At 43.1% G+C, this 18,582-nt stretch overlaps 1 protein-coding gene across 1 annotated transcript in view; it reads left to right on the top strand.

The window, feature by feature from the left end:
* NOL10 (nucleolar protein 10) overlaps positions 1-17,409 on the top strand; it is a 58,404-nt gene extending 40,995 nt beyond the window's left edge. The window contains exons 14-21 of the mRNA XM_058178421.1: positions 6,229-6,355; positions 7,822-7,901; positions 8,217-8,315; positions 10,031-10,120; positions 12,247-12,420; positions 14,706-14,953; positions 15,483-15,585; positions 17,033-17,409. Of these exons, the coding sequence (XP_058034404.1) occupies positions 6,229-6,355; positions 7,822-7,901; positions 8,217-8,315; positions 10,031-10,120; positions 12,247-12,420; positions 14,706-14,953; positions 15,483-15,585; positions 17,033-17,152 (1,041 nt within the window). The 3' untranslated portion in view covers positions 17,153-17,409. The remainder of the gene's footprint in view (positions 1-6,228; positions 6,356-7,821; positions 7,902-8,216; positions 8,316-10,030; positions 10,121-12,246; positions 12,421-14,705; positions 14,954-15,482; positions 15,586-17,032) is intronic.
* Positions 17,410-18,582: the final 1,173 nt, after the last annotated feature.

Below are 18,582 nucleotides of genomic sequence, written 5' to 3'. Positions count from 1 at the left end.
CTTTGCTTCTGATTTCATAGAGGAGAGGAAGAGAAACATGGATTTGCTCTGTCAGTTTGATTACCGTAAATGTTATTCAAGTGTGGCTTGTCTTTTAACATGCATCCTTTTAAAAAGTGAAGGAAGGCAGAAGGAGCATCAGGGTAGGTGGTGGTGAAGAGGAGTTTAAACTTTCTCCTGCTCCGATGCCATTTTAACAGAATCGTCTACCTGAAGCTGTTCCAATGACTCAAATTGGTGCATTTGATAAAATAATATCCTCTGCTTTCTGTCTTTGCTTGCAGATAAAATGGTAGAAAACCAACATGTGATGGTGAACTTATCTGGCAATATTTATTTATTTATTTATTTATTTATTAATCACATTTATATACCGCCCTATCTCCCGAGGGACTCAGGGCGGTTCACAGGCAAATAAAAAGCACATATAAATACAGACTAAAATAACAATTAAAAAACTTATTCTACAAGGCCGAATTATTAAAAAACAATATAAATAATAAAAACCATTTAAAACCAATATAAATTTAAAATCTAATCCAGTCCTGCGCAGATGAATAAATGTGTTTTAAGCTCGCGACGGAAGGTTCGGAGGTCCGGAAGTTGACGAAGTCCTGGGGGGAGTTCGTTCCAGAGGGTGGGAGCCCCCACAGAGAAGGCCCTTCCCCTGGGTGTCGCCAGACGACACTGCCTAGCTGACGGCACCCTGAGGAGTCCCTCTCTGTGAGAGCGCACGGGTCGGTGAGAGGTATTCGGTAGCAGTAGGCGGTCCCGTAAGTAACCCGGCCCTATGCCATGGAGCACTTTAAAGATGGTTACCAAAACCTTGAAGCGCACCCGGAAGGCCCAGGTAGCCAGTGCAGTCTGCGCAGGATAGGTGTCACACGGGAGCCACGAGGGGCTCCCTCTATCACCCGCGCAGCCGCATTCTGAACTAACTGAAGCCTCTGGATGCCCTTCAAGGGGAGCCCCATGTAGAGAGCGTTGCAGTAATCCAGACGAGACGTCACGAGGGCGTGAGTGACCGTGCATAGGGCATCCCGGTCTAGAAAGGGGCGCAACTGGCGCACCAGGCGAACCTGGTAGAAAGCTCTCCTGGAGACGGCCGTCAAATGATCTTCAAAAGACAGCCGTTCATCCAGGAGGACGCCCAAGTTGCGCACCCTCTCCATCGGGGCCAATGACTCGCCCCCACCAGTCAGCCGTGGACCCAGCTGACTGTACCGGGATGCCGGCATCCACAGCCACTCTGTCTTGGAGGGATTGAGCTTGAGCCTGTTTCTCCCCATCCAGACCCGTACGGCTTCCAAACACCGGGACAGCACTTCGATAGCTTCGTTGGGGTGGCCCGTGGAAAAGTACAGCTGGGTGTCATCCGCATACAGCTGGTACCTCACACCGAAGCCACTGATGATCTCACCCAGCGGCTTCATATAGATGTTGAACAGAAGGGGCGAGAGAATCGACCCCCGCGGCCCCCCACAAGGGGGGCGCCTCGGGGCCGACCTCTGCCCCTGTCAACACTGCTCTGCGACCGATCGGAGAGATAGGAGGAGAACCACCGATAAACGGTGCCTCCCACTCCCAATCCCTCCAACCGGCGCAGCAGGATACCATGGTCGATGGTATCAAAAGCCGCTGAGAGGTCTAATAGGACCAGGGCAGAGGAACAACCCCTATCCCTGGCCCTCCAGAGATCATCCACCAACGCGACCAAAGCCGTCTCAGTGCTGTAACCGGGCCGGAAACCGGACTGGAACGGGTCTAGATAGACAGTTTCATCCAGGTGTAAGGGAAACTGATATGCCACCATACTCTCTACAACCTTCGCCGCGAAGCGAAGGTTGGAGACCGGACGATAATTACCTAAAACAGCCGGGTCCAGGGAAGGCTTCTTGAGGAGGGGCCTCACCACTGCCTCTTTCAAGGCGGCCGGAAAGACTCCCTCCAACAAAGAAGCGCTCACCTCCTGAGCGGCCAGCACCAACCAGGAGGGGCACGGGTCCAGTAAACACGTGGTGGCATTCAGCCTACCCAACAACCTGTCCATGTCCTCGGGAGCCACAGGGTCAAACTCATCCCAAACAATGTCACCAAGACCACCCTCAGACGTCTCACCTGAATCACCGCAATTTTGGTCCAGACCGTCCCGAAGCTGAACGATTTTATCGTATAGATAACCGTTAAACTCCTCAGCACATCCCTGCAACGGGTCATCCCGCTCCCCCCGGTAAAGGAGGGAACGAGTCACCCGAAACAGGGCGGCTGGGCGGTTATCTGCCGACGCAATGAGGGAGGAGGCGTAGCAACGCCTCGCTTCCCTCAATGCCACTAGGTAGGTCCTATTATAGGACTTCACTAGTGTCCGATCAGCCTCTGAACGGCTAGACCTCCAAGAGCTCTCTAGGGGTCTTCTCCGGCGCTTCATCCCCCTCAGCTCCTCGGAGAACCAAGGAGCCGGTTGGGACCTGCGCCGGGTCAGAGGCCACAAAGGCACGACACGGTCTAAGGCCCCCGCCGCGGCCCGTTCCCAGGCCGCAACAAGTTCGTCAGCCGTGCCGTGAGCCAGACCCTCAGGAAGTGGCCCAAGCTCCGTCCGGAACCTCTCCGGGTCCATCAGGCGCCTGGGACGGAACCAACGTATTGGCTCCGTCTCCCTGCGGTGTTGAATGGTGGTCAGAAAGTCCAGGCGAAGGAGAGAGTGATCTGACCATGACAAAGGTTCAGTGACTATTTCCTTCAAGTCCAGATCTCTCAACCACTGACCAGAGATAAAAATAAAGTCCAGTGTGCCACCCCCAGTGTGAGTAGGGCCATCAACTACTTGATTCAGGTCCAAGGCCGTCATGGAAGCCGTGAACTCCCGAGCTGCTGTCGATGACGAGCCGGCAGATGGCAAGTTGAAGTCCCCCATGACTAAAAGTCTGGGGGTCTCAACTGCCACCCCAGCAAGCACCTCCAGGAGCTCGGGCAGGGCAGCTGTCACGCAGCAAGGAGCCAGGTACGCGACCAGCAAGCCCATCTGACACCTATGACCCCATCTCACAAAGAGGGATTCACACCCGGCAATCTGAGGTACAGTGGTCTCCCTCGGCTCCAGGCTCTCTCTAATCACAATCGCCACCCCCCCACCCCTACCCTGAGCCCTCGGCTGATGGAATGCACGGAAACCCGGAGGGCACATTTCAACAAGGGGCACGCCCCCTTCGGTGCCCAACCAGGTTTCCGTAACGCCTATAAGATCCGCGGCGCCCCCCTGAATAAGATCATGTATTAGGGGGGCCTTATTGACCACAGACCGTGCGTTGCATAACATAAGCCGAACGCCCAGGCTCTGAGGGTCTTGACCATCCGGGGAACGGGACAAGTCAGAGGGATCGGGGCGCGCAGTCGCCTGTAAACATCGAGCGCGCGCCCCCACAAAACGATATGATCCCCCACTTCCGCCATATCTGCCCCTCCCACTTACCGTACAAATAGGACCACCCTCGCTAGAAGGAACACGCTTCCCCCCCATAACCTCCGAACCTAATAAATAACCGCCGCGAGCACACGCAGGAACTGGCTCCCCACCCGACGGGCTACCCCCAACACCCGCCCTAACCCTCCCACCCCTTAAAAATGCCCTATCTAAAAAACCCCAAAGGCTCTTTTTCTTCGCATGCCACCTCTGTGGATCCCAAGACCCGTCATTGAGGCCGGCCCTTGATAAAGAAGCGGGCCATTCCTGCGAGGCGGGGGCACCTCGCAGGCGCAAGAGTTCCAATGCAGAATATCGCATATATGATAACTAAAGGCATAAATAGGAGATAGAGGCCGACGAGAGGTAATAATATCTAGGATGGCAGAGTGTAATGCCAAGTCCAAATGGATACCCATCCTCCGATAAATCTTCAGATGGTGGCTGGCTTAAAGTTGGTAAAAGATGGAATAGTAGGCAGATATAGTCTGATGATAAAATTGTTACTACTCTGCCCAAAGCACAGTCCTAAAATCCATGACCTGAAAGAGATGGTACTTCTCTCCCCGTCAGCGGCGTCACAGACATTTCCAAATAGATGTTTCAGAATAGATGTTTCAAAGTTAGGGCCCCCAGTAGATCACCAATCAGGCTCCAATCATCTTCCCCAAAATTCCAGGAATAATCATGACCCGAGAGTCTCAACCGGCCATGTAAAGTGCATGATGACAAAATGCAGATGACAAATGTTACAATTGACAATGTAACGTTATAGTCCCGGGAGGAAGCCGGCCCAGCTAGGCCAGATCAGGCCGAACTAGGCCAGGACACCTCAGCCCCCTCCCCTCGTCTTTCCACAGAAAGTCTCAGAAAGTCTCAGGCGGGGCCACAAGGAGGACCCTTCATAGCCCTTCATAGCCCTTCACCCCAAGCCAAACCTGGGAGAAAACCTGGGAAAACCAGGAAGAGCCGGAACAGTCAGGAATAATCCAGAAACGGCAGATATCCAAACGTGGAGGAAAAACATGCCGCGGCCTTCCAGCAGCCAAATACAAGCCGTGGCCACGCCTAGCGCCCGGTGAGATGGCAAGATGACCGCCGTCCGCAGCTCACCCTCCCCGGTCTCGTTCTCGGCAGCCGTGAGTCCGAGGAGGTCCACAGACCCCTCCCACGGCTGCCCGAGAGATGGTACGCCTGACCGGGGGGCGCAGACCGCTCGGCAGGCCACCTGGGCGCCGCCATCCCCTCTTCAGTCACCGGCTCCGATCCCCTGTTACGCCGCCATCTTGTGCATGCGCAGAGCCAATCTCTGTACTGTAATCTGCAGTCAGGATGATCCTGTATAAGCTCTTTTCTCATATTTAGCAAGCCTAAATGAAGAAAGAATAGATGATGGTGTAACTATTGTTGAGAAAAAGTGTCCCCGTGTTATTTTTTTAAGGAAGATTTGTTGGTGGCAAGAGCAAATATACTTGTTCTGACACCCTCAATAGGGAAAGCGCTCACGAGCAACAAGGGAGAAATAGGGGAAGGGAACCTAAGAGACTGCTAGGGTTGTGTTTGTCTAGAGCAAAGGAAAAAAATAAATGGTAGCAATGATTATCCTTGGGTGTATCTAGTGAGGGAGGAAAGGAAGCCTGTGACAAAGCATGGCATAATTATACTGAAAGGAAAGTGAACAAGTTAACAGCCTGATTCTCAGTAAACTAGAAAGTAGGTTAATGGGGAAGCTGTCAGTAGTTTGGACAAACACAACTATAAGATAAAATTGAGTGGCTAATTCTGAAAGAATGTTTTCTCTGGGTGTTTGAGGAAAATTATAATTATACTTTTCAAGTCAGAGTCTTGAAATGTGGAGGAACAGAAAAAAAAATAGCTGGAGAACTACAGTTAATAGTAATACGAAGTAACATCTTTATTGGAACTCAAACCTCCAGCTAGCAAAAATATTTTATCAGGAAAAATTACACTTTGCTAGGTTTCTTGCTAAATGTACCATTTATACACTTGATAACACAGGCTGAATGTTTCTGTAAACAGCATTCTTTTATTCAAGACTTATCACTAATAATTTGTAGAGTTCCCCCTGCCCAACTTTTCATGTGTGTATTGACAAATTAAACTTACATTAACAATTCCAAAGTAGTACTTGGGAGTATCCTGCTAGTGAACGCGTATTAAGATAATTGGTACTGGCAGTTTTTATTGACCTGCACAAATATTTTTCTCATCCTTGAGCAGAGTTGTGTAGGCGGTAGGTAAGGTTGACATGATCTCAGTTAGAGTGACAAGAGTCATTATATTAAGAGCATGTAAGCCCAGCATCCCTGGAATATATTTTGCTCTGAAGTAGGGTTGCTCGAGGGGATTAGGTGGCAGCTGTTCTCTTTTGAAATGGCTTGTTTACCTTCCCTCTGTGTAATTGTCGCTGATAGATTCGAAAAGGAAGTGGGGCATCTAAAGTTCCATTCTGTGGGTGCCATTATTTCCTTTTTCCTTTCCTCTGGAGAGAGAGAGAGAGAAAGCTTTCAACGTGCACCTTGATAATGCTTTGTACATATTGAAGTTTACCCAGTTAATCTTGGTTCACTGGGTGTGTGCCTGTGTGCTCATGGTAGCAGAAGAGAGATTGATATCAGCAGTGGAAAAGGGATGAGCCACCCTCATTTGGGAGGAAACGGAAGCAATCATTTTGAGACCTATTGAGGTCATTGGGTTTTCACCAAAATAATTTGCGATCACAACTGACTTTAATAATACATCTACAGGTTTTAGGTCCTGCTCCAAAGTGGTGCTCATTTCTTGATAATCTGACAGAAGAGCTGGAGGAGAACCCTGAGACAACAGTTTATGATGACTATAAATTTGTAACAAGAAAAGATCTTGAAAATCTTGGTAAAGTACTACTGCTGTAGACGTGATTTACTTCATCTTGCCTCTTTCCTTTGATTTCGACCTCAGATATTATCTTTACTTATATGTACCTTAGTGCAGGGGGTCTCCAACCTTGGCAGCTTTAAGACTTGTGGATTTCAACTCCCAGAATTCCTCAGCAAAGCTGGCTAAGGAATTCTGGGAGTTGAAGTCCACAAGTCTTAAAGCTGCCAAGGTTGGAGACCCCTGCTTTAGTGACTACAATATACAGCATTACAGGATGAAATGCATTTGCATTCCTGTCCCTACCTACCAGGTCTTTGGTGGAGGATTCCTGTTTTGGTTTCCTTGTTTTCCTAGTCCAAATTCAGAACTTTGATTTCTACCTTGCTCCAAATTCAGAGAACAGTTTATATTGGTTGAGTCAAATCACTAATTCCCCCAGTTTCAATACTTTATGGTAATATGGGAAAAAATACACATGCAACTAGCATTTTTGCAGGAATAATATTCCTGCTAAAGACTCAATTCATTATTAGTAATTCAGGAAAATTAAACTTGTTTAATTTAAATTGTTAAAACTCTATATAAATATATTTTACCTAGAAGAAACCTGTTAAGCATATGAATTCTTTTTTAAAAAAATCAACCTTAAAAGAACATAACATTTATATTAAACCTAAGATTTTTTTTTGAAATCTACATGTTCCTTGTTCCTTTAGGAATACCGTATATACTCGAATATAAGCCGATCCGAGTATAAGCCGAGGTCCCCAATTTTACCCCAAAAACTGGGGTAAACTAGGGACTCGAGTATAAGCCGAGGGTGGGAAATGAGGCACCTACCGGTTGGGGAAACCCTCCCTCCCTCAGCTGAGAAGGCTGGCGGCTCCCCCGCCCCGCCCTCTCACTGCACCGGCAGGGCTTCCCCGCGCCGTCCGGTAAAATGTGAAAAAGAAAAAAAAACTCGAGTATAAGCCAGATATACTCGAGTATAAGCCGAGGGCTTAAAAAAAAAACTCGAGTATAAGCCGTATAGACCCGAGTATAAGCCGAGGGGACGTTTTTCAGCACAAAAAACGTGCTGAAAAACTCGGCTTATACTCGAGTATATACGGTACTTAAAATTGTCATTTCTTAAGATTTATAGCTAAGTAACAGAGACATAAAGTGGTTATCTTAGAGCTGTGACAATGACTTGGAATCAAAAGACTATAGTAATGTTGGCACCGCAAGATTACTTTTTTGCCATGGATACTCCACGTATTTCTCATTTGAAAATAATATATGATTCTCTTTGGGGGCTGACACATTCTGGTGATGTTTCCAGACCAGCTCTTCACTTTTTTCTCTGTGTAAATAATATATGCAAACTTTGATTTTGTAAAGTACCCTGAAATATTTTTTTTTTATTTTGTGTTATATTAAGGTCATGCTCAATATATGTATCTCCTTCTCGCCTCCCCCCACCTCCATTTTATCTCCAGGGCTTGCTCATCTTATTGGATCACCCCTTCTTCGGGCGTACATGCATGGCTTTTTCATGGACATACGATTGTATCATAAGGTATGTGGGCTTGCACAAAATATTAGGGCTAACTCCCTTTCTTATAGAGCACCATTTTTCAGGCAGACTTTTGGTTGAATGGACAAGATGACTTTTAATTAGTTGGCTGCTGTGAGTTTTATTTATTCATTTTATTGCCATCTTTTAGCAACGTTTAATTAATACATAGCCTGATATTTTTTTTTATTCGAACTATCATTCTTGCTAGCAATGCTGAATATAAATCCAGCAAATAAGAATCTTAAATCAAATGGAAAAATTATGTAATGATTTATGATTTCTTCCTTTTTCTCCCTGGTTGCTTTGTGCTTGCAGGTTAAAATGATGGTAAATCCTTTTGCCTATGAGGAATACAGAAGGGAGAAAATTAGACAGAAGATAGAAGAAACGCGTGCACAAAGAGTGCAGCTAAAGGTAAAGATGAAGTTTGGTTCATTCAGGATAGGTCTGTGATGGCGAACTTATGGCACAGGTGCCGGAAGTGGCAGGCAGAGCACGTCAGCTGTCACCCGATGCTCTTCCGGATTCCGGTGCAGGAAAGTGGAAAAGCAGCTCCCTGATGCACATGCGCACACCGGGAAGCTGAGTTCTTTGCACGCACATGTGTGCCAGAAACTGGAATACCAGGTGACTGACACACATGTGCGTGTCGGAAACTGGAAGCTCAGCTTCCCGGCATGTGCATGCACACCAGGGAACTGCTCTTCCGGTTCCCGGAGCTCCCGCGTGTATGCTCCGGGGAGCTGCTCTTCCATGTTCCCTTGCCAAAAAGATTCGCCAACATTGGGATAGGTTCATCAAAGAGAGAGAATGAAAGAGAGAGTCCCCATATAGAAAAGTACATTTGGGGTGTTTCAGAGTTCTTTAGAGTTTTAGAGTTCTTATATTTGAAAGGAAAGGAAAGTGACAGCAAAGAGAGTTCTTCTCTTTGCTGGTGTAAGTAGTGAGATTTCAAAGGGCATTACTGGCATTGACTCGACTATCGGCAGGAATCCATGTTCTCCATTCCCCTTTTTAGGATTCTGAAAAAGGCCATTCTTGATGGGGAGAATTATGCTAGCCCCTCTGTATATGGTTTTTTTCCTGATGAGAAATGATATTTGAACCAGGTGATAAGTCAGCTATCTGAATTTTACTTTGTGTTCGCTTGGAAAAATGTCGATGGTTATAATATGAATGGGCATTGTGCTTAGAGCTCACTTTGCATCACGGAGCAGAGATTCCAAGATTTTTTCAGGCTTCTTTGTGAATCTGAAAAAAAGACGCTGCTGCTTGAAGAAATATAGAAATATAGAAAACTGATGGCAGAAAAAGATCCAGTGGTTCATCAAACTGCCCTTTTGAGTTTCCTTAAGAGTCTCTTCTCAGGAGGAGATGCGGTGGCTCAGTTGCTAAGACGCTTGTCAATCGAAACGTCGGCAGTTCAGCGGTTCTGATCCCTAGTGCTGCTGTGTAACGGGGTGAGCTCCCGTTACTTGTCCCAGCTTCTGCCAACCTAGCAGTTTGAAAGCATGTTAAAAATGCAAATAGAAAAATAGGGACCACCTTTGGTGGGAAGGTAACAGCACTCTGCGCCTTTCGTGTTTAGTCATGCCGGCCACATGACCACAGAGACATCTTCGGACAGTGCTGTCTCTTTGGCTTTGAAACGGAGATGAGCACCACCCCCTAGAGTCGGGGACGATTAGCACATACATGCAAGGGGAAACTTTACCTTTCCTAAGAGTCTCCTTAATTTTTATAAATGGATTCCTCAGACCAGTGGCAAAGTCTAGAGCCTTTCTTTTAACTTATTTCCAAAGCATGCATTGCTCTGTTGTGAAAACAAGTGTGATCCTGTTCTTTCTTAAGCCACTGGTAAAATCAGAAGTCCTTGGCTATCTCAGGCGATCCCTGATGTTTTCTATTGAAATCCCTGGTATATAGTTTGGGATTTGGGGTTTGTCAAATTATCCAAGAAATCTGTGTAAATGTAACTAGAGCTTGCTTTTCACTTAAAATACAATTTAACATATTCCAAATCATTCTAGATCCCATACAATTATTGTCTGAACTGTGATTCATATATTAAATCAGCAGATGCATTGAAGGTGCATGCTAAAGAGATCCATGCTTGTTTTATTCACTAGAAACTTCCCAGAGTTAATAAAGAACTTGCACTGAAATTGATTGAGGAGGGAGAAGAGGAACGACAAAATGCTCGAAAGAAGAAACAGAAGGTAAGTTGCCCTTCCTTGTTTCTGTTATATTAGTTCTATGGAATGAAATTGACCAGCGGTGCTACTTCGAAAATGCTTGTATCTGTGGGGTAATGGAAGGGTATAAGTTCATGAGAGAGCAGAAACTCTGAAAGTCCTATGTTGACTTATGCTATCTCCAGTTATTGGGCCTCTGCCAATAGGGCTAAGACTGATATCATCCTTAATTCTTGGAGAACATGACAGGAAATGGTTCTTAGATGATGAACTAAAAGAGCTTTACTTACTAAGTTGAATTCTACTAATCAAAATATATCTGTATTATGAGCAGAAATGAATGAGAGTGCACAATGCACATCCCTGTATAGAAAAGTTGAATTTAATAGTGATGTAGTAATAGTAACAGCAATAGTAAAGCTAATGTAAACTGTTTTAAGCGAGATGAACTAAAAGTTAGTCATCTACACAATAAACAGGTGGGTGGAGAGGGTAATACAATTATTTGATCAGAATACTGTGCTCCTGCCTCTTAGTATTTTACATTGGGCTTTACGCTGAACACCAATTTTAGTGGCTCAGAGAATTTTCCTTTCTAGCCCGCTGTCCAAATAAGTTGTTGGACAAGACTAGTTCCCAGGTGCTAGTATTTTTCCAGCAGCCAGGCTCAAATGACCTTTTTCTAACTCCTAAAATGCAAATGGTGATGAAATAGCTCTGTCAGAACATTGTAATCTTAATCAAAATTATCGTTCACTTTAAAGGTGAAACTTCCTTTTAATTACCTAGTAAATGAGACAGTGAACCCTAACCTCAACTTAAATCCTGAGTACCTCGACCAATAGACTGGGCTTCAGATTTTCTAACAAAATCTACTTAAGGTAAAGGTGGGAGTCTTAAAGCTGATCAAGCAGACAGGGGCTATTGTGAGTAATATAACAAGACACAATTGATGTATGTATGCTATTTTTCAAAATCTAGCAATAAAAACCACACTATCAAGGAAATCACTATGAAATCAAAAGTGTGACACTTTATGATATTAGAAGAATCTCACTTACATACCAAACACCAGCTATTTCTTTATTTTTATTTTTATTTTTTTATTTTAATTTGCATTTATATCCTGCCCTTCTCCGAAGACTCAGGGCGGCTTACACTATGTCAAGCAATAGTCTTCATCCATTTGTATATTATATATAAAGTCAACTTATTGCCCCCAACAATCTGGGTCCTCATTTTACCTAAAGGATGGAAGGCTGAGTCAACCTTGGGCCTGGTGGGACTTGAACCTGCAGTAATTGCAAGCAGCTGCTGTTAATAACAGACTGCATTACTCTGGTTGAGCCACCAGAGGCCCTTAGGCCAATTTTGAGTAAGGGATGTATGGATTTCCTCAGAAAGATGTTCTCCAAGTTGAGTAAGGGATGTATGGATTTCCTCAGAAAGATGTTCTCCAAGCAATGGAGTTATGACAGAAAATGTCTATTTATTCCATCCCCAAAGGATTCTGTTGAGAACTGTAAGTCATACATTTAATGCAGCAATCTCCCATCCTTTCTGTCGCTGTGATCTTAAAATAACCTTTATCTTGAATTATGTGTAAGGGCAAACAGGTATATTAAAACCAGTTAAATAAGAAAACAAATAAAATAAAAATAAACTAAAGTAAGATAAATAAGTCTAAGTCAGCATATTAGGTAAGTAATGTGGACATTTCAGGACTTTTGAAGAATTTGGAAGAAAACACATAAATCATTCTGCCTGGCAGCTTCCTTCTTCCTCTGCAAACCTGCAAATTGCATTTGTTTTACTTTATTTAACTTACAACCTCCCTTTCTACCAAAAATGACACTCAGGACAACTGACAGTAAAAGAAAAACTAAACATAAAAACTCATCAGATAGCGAATATATAAAAAGGAATTATAGTCCTCCAAGCAAACTATTAAAAAGCAGGAAAAAGTTGGTTTAGCAGGTTGTTAAATAAATAGTATAAATAGATAACTAATTGGAGAAAAAAAATTAAGTTTCTTTCACAAAGCTGCTTCTTGCTGTGCAAAAAAGTCTTTCTAATGTGTTTAACAGATAAAGTTGGAAAACGTTAAGCAAGGGAACCATTTCTCAACTTCATTTTCATTTTTATTCCAGAAAATGCCCAACATCCTTACTGATGACCGCTTCAAAGTCATGTTTGAGAATCCTGATTTCCAGGTGGATGAGAAGAGTGAAGAATTTAGGCTGCTTAATCCACTTGTTTCTAAAATAAGTGAGAAAAGGAAGAAGAAGTTAAAGATGTTGGAATACCAAGAAGCTTTGGGAGAGGTAAAACCTGAGAATTTGAGATTTTTTTAGTGTTCTCCAATAGCTGTTTATAAAATGGAGATGCGATTCCCGTCTACTGTTTGAGAAGGATCCCAGGAGGATTCAGTAGAACCATATTTTCTTAACCTTTCTATCCCCACCACTTGTTTAGCTACTGGGTGCTAAGAATCCCTAGCAAGATTTGGAATAATTCTGTTGTGCATTTTGCACAACATAATTATTCCAAATAATTATCACAGGTACACATGGATAGCCAATAATTATAACAGGCACACATGGATAGCCAATAAAACATGGCAAATGGCATTTCCCTTTTCCCTTTTATCCTGTATTTGTTCTTTGAGCACAAAACCTTGAAAAATGCAGTGGGATTTTTCAAATGGGAATGTAGCATGAACTCTGATCACATGCAAGTAGGAGATGGTCTTAAATTTTTTACCAGGAGTGAAAATATTGTTGAATCATAAGTTTAAAGCATTAGGAGTATCTGCTTCATAGAATATAATGCTCATTATTGGCCAAAAGTGATTGAACACATAAGGAATTTGTCTCCGGTTCATAAGCTCTCAGTGTACATAAGAAAAACAAAGTGATAAATCATAAGATACCAATAGGAGAAGGTTATAGGAAAGATGAGAAGGATAAAGGCAATTATAATTCATATAGAAACTAGTGGGTCTTGTTCTAGATTAGACTGGCTTCCCCCAAAGGAACAAATATGCAGTTTAGGATTGTTTCTGGATCTACCGATGATTACCTTCATGGCTAGGAAGCATATTGTCAATGTCGTGTCCCACTCCTCCGCTGACGGCCGGGTCAGGGAAATCCGAATCAGGCGTGCCTCTGCAGCTCTGCCAAAGTCCTAGCAAAGTCCTTAGGGCAGGCAGGAGACCAGAAAGTGACTTCAGCAAGATATGTTTAGACTTTGCCTGACTCAGAGAATGCCAGAAAGCAGATCCTTTATATAGGCCATGGGGTGTGGCTCCATGACTCAGCACTTATCCAGGCCTGCCCCTCCCTTCCTTCTGTTGCCTCCGCCTATCAAGTCTTCTGACGCAAGGGTCACTCCAGTCTGCAGCTGTTGGTAATTGACCTTCCTCAGGCTCACATGCTGTGGAGGAGGGGGAGGGGTCTAGTTGCTCCGTTTGCCTGGGCATGGAGCCAGAGCTGGGGGCTGGAGGTATTTCTTCCTCTTCAGCCTGTCTGGGCATGGAGCCAGGGCTGGGGCCGGGAGGCATACTAGAACATTCCTCCGTGTTCGGAAGCAGATAAGAAGACCCCGGCTGTGGTGAGATCGGACGAGACACAACAGTCAATTTAAACTGGTAGATTAGTTCTGTTCTGTCCTCAGGAAGAATTCCCTAATCACAGCAATTCATTGCATAGGCAACCTCAAGCGTGGTCCACTATAATTGCTGTTTATGGGACTGGCCTTCTGAGTAGTGCAGAAGGTACCATTGGTGCAGAATTCAATGGCTAGGTTGAAGACTAGAGTGCCTCAACATGAAGCAATCATCCCTCTGTTAAAAGATTGGAATTGGCAGGCACTTCGCCACCAAGCTCAGTAGTAGACTATTTTAAAAAGCATCTTCAGATACATCAGGCAGTCTTGGGATGAGGCCATGTTGTTTATGTCATAATTTTGCATATTGATCCTGGGAGATATGATGGAGGCAGGGTTACTCACTGATAGCACGTACCGGTATGCTGTGGAATGGTTTTCTCTCCTATGTACATCAGATCCCCACCTCTTGAAAATTTTTGTGTTGTTTAAGAATGCATATTTTTATCCTGGTCTTCTCTTGCCACTTTTTATCTTTGGAAAGGGTTGTTGTTGTTTTGTTGAATTATTATAAGTTCAAGGAGTGGACCTCTTCCATTTTCCCTTTCTCTGCTTCATGGTAGGTTGGTTCCTAATTTCAAATGTTGGCTTCTTAAATGGAGGACATATGTAGCACATGTTTTGCTTCCTATCAGTCTTGGATCCTTTTTGTCTCTTTTCAGCAATAGAAATATTAAATTTAATTGATACTGGGTATATTTTGTCCTTTTTTGGGGGGAGGATATTTTAATAGTTACAGATAGAATTGTAGATTAAGAATATGAAGCATATTATTGGCAATGGTAATTAGCCGTAAAGACATTCTGTTGAAAATATCTTGCCTGATCTTGTGTTAAAGTCCTTTCCAAACAGTGCATCTGTGAGGCGTCACGTACTCCTAATTAGGTAAATGGTTCGTTAATGCTTTTCTCTCTTTTTTTTAACTGACTATTTTTATCTTCAGGAAGAAGAGGAAGAGCCAGAAGGAAAACCAAGTGATGCAGAAAGTTCGGAGTCTTCAGATGATGAAAAAGGATGGGTTGAAGAGGTCAGGAAACAGCGCAGCCTTTTACGCCAAGAGGAAAAAGTAAAACGGCAGGAAAGGTTCAAGGAGGATCAGAAAACAGTCCTGGAACCAACGTTTTTTGAGATTAAAGCTGGGGAAGAATTTAGAAGTTTCCAAGACACTGCCCAAAAGCAAAAGTTAATGAAGTAAGACCGCGATTTTATTCCATTCTAGTGATTTGTCCTCATTTTTTTTCATTGCTCATGATTAAGTTGTGATGATTTCAGATTTCTGCTAAAGGCAGTTGATTTCATAGGGCAGATATAATGAAGAGGTTTCTCTTAATTCACCCATTCATTTGCATACCAATTTGAAAAAGGAGGTGCAACTACAATTTCCATTGACTACTTAGAAATTTTGATGGGCTGAGCATAGGGAGGCACAAGACCAATGTGGCATCATTGTGCCAGTGTCATGGACCCTTAAATCTGGATATAGTCTTAGGTTGATATGTTATAGGATCCGTAGTCTACTAGCCAGTCAGCCCACTAGCCTATCCTAATCTAAAGATCATTTTAAAGTTTTCTCAAGATACTTTAAGTAGCTTGATTCCTGCCTCCATCTCTTCCTCGTTTCTGTTTCATTTGCTCTCAAAGCAATTACTGTGGGAGATGATGTGCTGATCATGAAAGTAGATGCTGTTTATACTCTCATTTTGTTTTGGTTTTTTTGCAGAAAGTCACTTGGAGATCGCTTGCAACTTGAAGAGAGAGTCGGTGCACTTAGTGTACATGATACCACTGTAGGAAGTAAACAAGTTACTTTTAAATTAAAAAAGGTAAACATCAGTCCTAAATTTAGAATTGTTAAAGACCAATGCAGCAGAAGTACTAAGTGGCCCTTCGGATGAAACTGCTTCACTCCTGCGTACTGCAGATGGACTACTGTTTCTGAATTGTCTATGCTGGGTCAGCCAGACTTGCATCTCTCTTTTTGCTTTGCACATTTGAATTTGCTGCCACTATCTGTGGAAGGGGGACTAAATCTTTGTCAGATTGTGTTGTGACAGCTAAATCCATATAGCATTATGCTTCTGCTGGGTATTGACTTGGCTGCTGGAGAAGTCTAACCAAACCAGAAATGGGAATTGGATAGATCTTATTTTCTTTCATGTTACCACCACCACCACCCTCCACACACATTGCCTGTAGGGCTCTCCAATTTTCTTACAGCCCTTCCCACCACCTTTGCTTTCGTCATTGTTGCAGGTGTCATCCCACACTCACAGAAAGCACATAGGCAAGGCGGCAGGAGGAAGGAATTGGAAATAGAAACTACTAGCAGTTTCTTAGAAACCAGGCCATAATTTATGCTCTTTTTGGACTGACTTCATAATTAAAAAGCTAGATTTGTTTAGAAAACTAAAAAGGGCTTTAAAGTACTGCATCAAAAAGGTATCCAAAAAGACTTTAAAGTATTGCATCAAAAAAATAAATTTTGCTTCTATTAATTTTATCCAGATGGTTTGGCGAATTAACTAGCTTCTATGAAGTATTTTGGTAACTAACCTAGGAATTTTCAGCCTACAGCTAAGTTGCAGTTGTAGATATCTTGAAAGGTTTTGGTCAGTTCTGAGAGAGTGGAAGAGGAGATGGTTTTCACAATTTCTTTGAGATTTTCACATTTTCTCCCCCAGCCACACCTGTATTTCTGCCTGGGAAAACTGCACTTTTGTCTATCTCTAGAACAGGGGTCTCAAACTCGCGTCGTCACGTGATATATCACATATTTTCCCCTTTCGCTAAACCAGTCATGGGCGTGGCCAGCACGTGACACATCCGGCCCATTTGACACTCTAGAATAAAGCAGTTCTGTTGTTTTTCCCATAATGGACCAAACCATGGGGGGGGGGGGAAACCATTTAGGATATAAGCTTAACATTATGAGCAGATTAAAAAAAGTTATCCACTCATTTATGTTTCTTAATAAACTTTTCACTAAGTTTTGTTTTTATTTTGGCACATTTTATACTATTTCTTCATATCTCTTTTATGGGAATATGAAGCTACTTGCAAATTTAATGATTGAACTCGCATCCCCAAAGCTTTTGGTTTCTCTTCCCTTTCTCCATATGTCTCCCAACCCATAAGTGAAGATAGAGGAGGGGAAAGATACAAATGGAAGGAGGAGGGCACCACTTTGTCTCTTCCCTCCACTAAAAGTAGAATGGACCCCATTGGATATTAACTACTGTGTTGTCTTTCATTTTGTATTTTTTTTTTCAGTCCGAGCACCATAAAAAGCAGCAAGAAGCAGAGAAACTCCATCATGAAGAGAGGAGAAAACTCAGGCGGTCCGCTGGCCATCTCAGAAGTAAACAGGGAAACAGGCGACGCTTCCATTGATGGAGAACTTTGGCTTTTTTCCTTTGGGGACTCAGAAATTTGTTTTAATAGTGGATTGTTCTCCATTGTGACAGAGGAAGACAATCCATAGCCCAATTACGTTGTGAGAAAGGATAGTGGATCTCCTGTTCGCACCAGACACATTACTGAAATGTTTCTGAAGAGATAGCAGCTGGTTATTGTATAACCTTTGTGTGTGGTGGCTGATAGGTATACATTCTATGTGAACATGAATAAACATGAATAATATTGTGATACTTCAAATGGCTCTAATTCTTAAGGATTGGAAAACTTTACTATATTTTTATGGTATATGAACAATAGTACACAGCCTAGTTGATAGGTATTTGGGCAACCAAGCAATTAAGATAACATTTGCTTCACTTCTTCCCAACCGATGATGTTAAAATGAATGTTTATTCTAGCAAAAGAAAAGAACCTTGCAGTACATACCTACAATAGTCTCTGAATTTTATCTAAATCCTATTTTTTAATAATGAGGTTCTGGTTAAACAAACTTTCAACCCATTTCCTGACGATAATACAATAGTTTGCTACTTTGCAGGAGCTTTTCAGGTGATGCCACTTTTTTTTTTTATTCAAATGAGGGCTTTGATTTGGCTATTCCATGATGCAATGTTTCTTCTACTTCAGCAATTTTGTTGTAAAATCATTTGTGTGTTTAGGATGCTGTATGTCTCACACTGGTTTAAGCTTTAATTATGCACATTCTTATACTCTCCTGTAGAATGTACTGTTCCCATCCAGAATCCATTGTTCCCTTAATGATTGTGAGCCACCAGATCTTGCAAAATCAAAGCAAACTAAACCCCAAAACATCCATTGACATGGGTCACAGTTAAAATGACAAGCAAATGTCTGTGAAGCCTGCAAAAGACTAATCTGATTTATTTTCAACTTGTTAGTTGACACATGCAACGCTCATGCGCACTCTAACATACAATTTCTTAAATAACCGTCAGGGACTCCCATTATTGGTTTCGTGCCCTGTTTCCCCCAAAACAAGACATTCCCTGATAATAAGCCCAATCAGGCTTTTGAGCGCATGACAATAAGACCAAGCGCTTATTTCAGGATTCAAAAAAATATAAGACAGGGTCTTATTTTCGGGGAAACACAGGATTAGAAAGAGACAGCAGCATACCATAAAAGTAGGATTTCCTGAAATCCACCTACTGTATATTCTTTAGTAATGTTTATCCCAAAGGTGCTTTTTCAAGAGACAACTGGACTTTCTGAAGTCCAGTGGCCTCTTGAAAAATGACCTTTGGGACAACCATGACCTGGATGACTGAGATTCTCCATAGAAATCTAGTAATGTTTAGTGAATAACCACATCCAATGCTGGTATCTCATTTAGTTCTCTCTTCTTCAAGGGCAGGCACCAGCCCTGATTATTTTTGCCTTAT

This window comes from Ahaetulla prasina, chromosome 1 (genome assembly GCF_028640845.1).
Source record: "Ahaetulla prasina isolate Xishuangbanna chromosome 1, ASM2864084v1, whole genome shotgun sequence".
NCBI classification, from domain to species: domain Eukaryota; kingdom Metazoa; phylum Chordata; class Lepidosauria; order Squamata; family Colubridae; genus Ahaetulla; species Ahaetulla prasina.
This window is presented reverse-complemented; position numbering and strand designations above follow the sequence as displayed.